The following is a 4,958-nucleotide window of genomic DNA, read 5'->3' as shown; positions in this document are numbered from 1 at the left end:
TTTCATCACATATTCACACAGCTGTATGATAATCTAGCGTTAGCAACACACTCTCGCACATCTCATCTTTCACAAGTGATGTGTGATACCTGGAATGAGATGCGGTGGATACTGTCTGCTTTATGTTCAGACGTGGGGGGGTTGATTATACATCTATGCATTATTATGCATGTATGCGTGTGCACCTGTCAGCATACTGGAGTTTTCCAGCAGGTGAGATGTGTTCAAATGCTTTTTCAGTCATCATTGATCCCATCCGGTCAATATGAGGTCACAAACTGATGTATGTAGGGGAAAAATAAAACAATGGTGTGTGTGTGTGGGGGGGGGGGGGGGGGGGGGGGGGGCTGGATTAAGTGTGTGTTCTCAACATTCAGATCAAACCACCAGAGGTTCCTGTCAAATTATGTTTGATGGATTTTTACTAGGTTTTCCAATCCATTTTACACACAGCTGTCCATCATTTGTCATTTTGAGAAACAGCTGATAGAGAAGGATTCTAACCAATCAGCAGTCAGCTTGGCAACATTTAAAGAAACAAAAATAACAATTCTGTCTTCATTTTCTCGCCCTCTTCTGTTCCATACTCATTTCTGCCAGTTTCTTTCTTTTGAAGAATAAAACCAAAATTTAATGAATGCACTGGCCACTCTTATTTTCAGTTGTGGATTGAAGATTTCAAGCCATAAATAGGACACTAAATGATAAAAAAATCTGTCAAAAAAAAAAAAAGCTGTCATATGGCTTTAGAAGTCTTGAGATATAGTGATGAGTTACACAAAGCATTTCTAGGCTGTTTTCTTTAGCTGAACTGTCTCTTTAAATTTGGAATGATATTCCTTACCTCAAATCAAACTTTCTCATTAAGCATGATCATTTTCTGCTTTCTTTTATATTCCCTCCTTCAGACGAAAAAATAACAACAATAATAATTATATATTTCGATAGGCTGCAAAAGTAAATGTATAACAATGTTTTGTTTTGGTTATCTTCGAGTACCTCTTTCAGCTTACACTGGTTGCTATCCAACAGGCTTTAATAGTATTCAATAGTACAGATGTTTTTTTTTTTTTCTTTTCGTTTGTCTTAAATCTATTTGCAATCAGAAAGTTACTCAGAAATGCAGACAACCGTTGTGGTTTTCAAACATAAAGATGCAAATGAAAAGTGTCCCACAAAAACGACGACACATTCTTCAACACTCTGAAGCATCGAGGCGGCCCGCTCTGTGGTCGCAAGTCAACATTTAGGCTGTTGTGATTTCTCAGTTGGCCTTTACGGAGACAAACGATCGCGAAAGCATACCCACAATCTTTAGCTGCAAATTTTCATCAGACAGGCTTAGTGTATAAGTCAGTTTGTTCTGATGCGTTTAAGGGTATTTGATAGGAATACTGTGTACGTGTGTGAGTTTCGGTGAATCACTGAAGCTTGTCTATTTGGTCACAACCCATCTTTAACACCCTGTTTTGATCAGTCAAGGCGAGGGAGGAGCAAATCGTTGCAACCTCTTAAAGTGCCGCCTCCTCTCTTCCTTCGTCGTACCCTCTTATCTCCGATAAGGACAGTGTTTTAGTCTTCATTTCCAATGAAACTGTTTTAGGTGTGGTTGGCGTCGAGCTCCTCACTGCTGCGGTTCATGGTGGAGTCGCTGGAGGGGATGGTTTTGCTGATGCGGTCCAGAGTGTCAGCGCTGGTGGAGTGTTTAGACTGAACTTTGCCGATTTCTTCTAGAGCGCTGGCCAAAGAGTCCAGATCACCTCGTTCCTGATGCTGAGCTTCCCATAAACTCAGAATGACAGCGGACGGGCTTGTCTGACGCGCAAAATAACCCAGGTTTCTGTATGGGAGAAAAAGACAAAGGGCAAACTTGGATTAACAGCACAATCTGACCAGAACCAAATTATAATTGCATCAACTGAATAAAAAAAAGACTAAACAAGCAGGGACAAATGTCAAATGATAACTTTTAAATATTTGAGACTTGTGCATGGTGAGGAGGTGAAGTGAAATGCTAATGAAATTGTGTTTGTGAAACAATTTAAGTATACTTTAACTCGTATTGTATAAATTGTTAAGTTTATTACTGGTCCAACCTATTACATATTCATGTCGTGTGAAATCGAAGACAACAGAAAATACCAGTAAAACATTATAAGAAGGTTACAATTTTAACATTATTGTAACTATTTAGGTGTCATTGTTACATTTGTTACATGTACCGTATTTTCCGGACTATAAGTCGCATAGTTTGGCTGGTCCTGCGACTTATGGTCAGGTGCGACTTATTTATTCAAAATTAATTTGACATGAACCAAGAGAAATGAACCAAGAGAAAACATTACTGTCTCCAGCTGCGAGAGGGCGCTGTAATTCTGCTCATTGCTCCTGTAGTCTACACTGAGCAGCGTAGCGTGTCCTCTCGCGGCTGTAGACGGTAATGTTTTCTCTTGGTGCTAAATTAATGCGACTAATAGTCCAGTGCGACTTATATATGTTTTTTTCCTCATCATGACGTATTTTTGAACTGATGCGACTTATAATTAGGTGCGACTTATAGTCCAAAAAATACGGTACTTACTATTATAAAAACAATAAATTACGCTTTATTAAATGCAGGCAACCCTAAGCCAAAAACTAGTCCTAACCCTAAACATATAGTTAATTAATATTAATCAGTACTTAACAAGGACACCTTAAAATAAAGTGTAACCAACATACAATGCATTAGGTATCATGATCCAACACTGAACAATATTTACAGCATTTATTAATCTAAATTCATAATAATTTCTGCACATGCTAATGCATGTTTAAATTTTAAGTGAAAATGATAAAAGTATAAATGAACAAAAGTTAACGCATCATGAATTAACATTTGAACAGTATATTTAAAAATATGGTAAATTTACAAAAACAAAATTTATATATGTATATATAAAATCATTAACCTAGATAGCCAAATCTTTGAAAAAAATCTTTCAGTTTTTATTTTAAATTCGCATTGAGCTAACCCACAAGTTTGGCTAGATAAATGCATATTATTCCGCCGAGACACTGAATTATTACACTCTATTGCAAGGATTCTCAGTCTGCATAACTTTCAATTTAATAATGTTATCCTGTAATGCATGTATGCCCCAACAACATATCAAAATGGCTAAATTAGTTTATAAAAGCGAGAAGGATATTAAAGAAGTTTTGCTGGAAGAAAATCAACCCATCTTTGAGACATAATTGAATCACAGAAGTGGAAAGCACAGTTCTGCAGGTGTGCGTCTTAAAGAAGCAGACGTCTGCCTCCACTTTTTATTGCAGCTGGGTTTCATCTCACTTCCTGTTGACCTTGTGCTGACCTTGAAGTTATTTTAGAAAACAATAGTCACATTTTCCAGTGAAGTCAAAACACAAATCATTAATCTGCATGCAAGCAGGTTATAATAGATAAAACTGGTGATATTGCTGGTTTTTCTGTGAGTATCCGGACTCCAGAAGGGGGCAGTGCTGCGCTACAACTCCTGCCCCACAGCTCTCTGGGTAATTGCCCTCTGCGCTGTTTAGACGAGCTTGCACATCCTCAGAAGGTAATTGCAGGAATCCGCTTAACAAGGAGGAGACATTCTCATTACACACTGCCTGGGGCTCTGACCAGCTAGAAAACTCCCCTAAATCCTTCTGTCCGACTCTCCCGGCCTCATTTCAAAAACAACTCTGTCTTTTATCCCTGGTGAAAATATTACAAAAGTAAACCCATATTACGAATGAAAGTTATATTCATCCACCGCTGCAGTGAAGCGAATAAACATGCGACAGATTTTAAACTCAAAACCTCTTGGACATTTTGATCGTAGGGTCTGTTCGTGCAATGTTTTTGTTAAGCGTTTGTGAAATAACCATGGGAAATGAAATAAAAACAGGCAGCTAGTAAATTAAACTGTTGTTAAAAGTTGCTAGCTGGGCAGAAGATCAATGATGTTTTTGAGCGGAATAAAGTGAAAGAGCATTCATTCATGTTACACATAAATGAAATAAAAACGGTTTTGAAAGGGAGAGTTCACTCAAAGAAAATTCGTTCACTTTTAGAAAAATCATTTAACACAGAATTCTAATAAGCTGATCTGATGCTCAAAACATTTCTTTTTATTATCATTATTTTTGTGCAATCCGTGAAGCAATGTATTCAGGATTCTATGACGAATGGAAAGTTCAAATGAACAGCATTTATTTGAAACTTTTTTATGCAACAATGTAAAAGTCTTAACTACCACGTTTGATAAATTGAATTAATTCTTGCTGTATAAAAGTATTCATTTCTTTAAAAGAGAAATGTTAGGGTCACTCTCTCTGTCTCTCTCTCTCTCTCTCTCTCTCTCTATATATATATATATATATTCAAACAAAAATGACAAAAATATAGCCCTCTGCTATCAGTCTCGGATTCAAATATGGCACTGTTAGATGAAAGCACGTCCGGTTTGAATGGCATGAGGGTGAGTAAATAATGAAAAAATTAGCAATTTTAGGATGAACGGTCACTTTAAGGGCTAGTATAACTGTGTTCATGTATTGTCATAGATGAGAGGTGTGTTCTCCTGGAACTGGCGGTTGGAGGATGCATGAGTTCGATCTCATTAAAACCCCATAGTTACTGCCTGTGGCTTTGCCGAAGGTTAACGCGACCATGTGCTAGAAGAATATGTAGTAAATTAGACGCGAGGGAGTCCATATGTTTGTATTGAAGCATGTATTTCATCCTTCTGTATATTTGCTTATGGACAAAGCATGTCTGCTGTGTGTTTTTGCATATATTTCTCACCTGTCTATATGCAGTTTCTGCGCTAAGAGCTGCCAGTCTTTGCCCTTGGCATTCGCTGTGTCGAAGGTGGCGCAGATTCGCTGGCGAATGGACAGGGGGATTTTGAAGGCCCTGGACCCTGTTTGAGAGGTGATGGTACAGT

General features: G+C 37.8%; 1 protein-coding gene across 1 annotated transcript in view; it reads right to left on the bottom strand.

Moving 5' to 3' along the window:
• Positions 1-404: 404 nt before the first annotated feature.
• The window catches only part of unc5da (unc-5 netrin receptor Da), a 171,703-nt gene continuing 167,149 nt past the window's right edge, over positions 405-4,958 (bottom strand). The window contains exons 16-17 of the mRNA XM_052588949.1: positions 4,817-4,958; positions 405-1,840 (exon numbers count right to left, since the gene is read on the bottom strand). The exon at positions 4,817-4,958 is cut by the window's right edge and continues 37 nt beyond it. Of these exons, the coding sequence (XP_052444909.1) occupies positions 1,600-1,840; positions 4,817-4,958 (383 nt within the window). The 3' untranslated portion in view covers positions 405-1,599. The remainder of the gene's footprint in view (positions 1,841-4,816) is intronic.

This window comes from Carassius gibelio, chromosome B21, assembly GCF_023724105.1.
Source record: "Carassius gibelio isolate Cgi1373 ecotype wild population from Czech Republic chromosome B21, carGib1.2-hapl.c, whole genome shotgun sequence".
Taxonomy (NCBI): Eukaryota; Metazoa; Chordata; class Actinopteri; order Cypriniformes; family Cyprinidae; genus Carassius; species Carassius gibelio.
The sequence above is the reverse complement of the archived record's forward strand: the minus strand, read 5'-3'. Positions and strand labels throughout refer to the sequence as shown.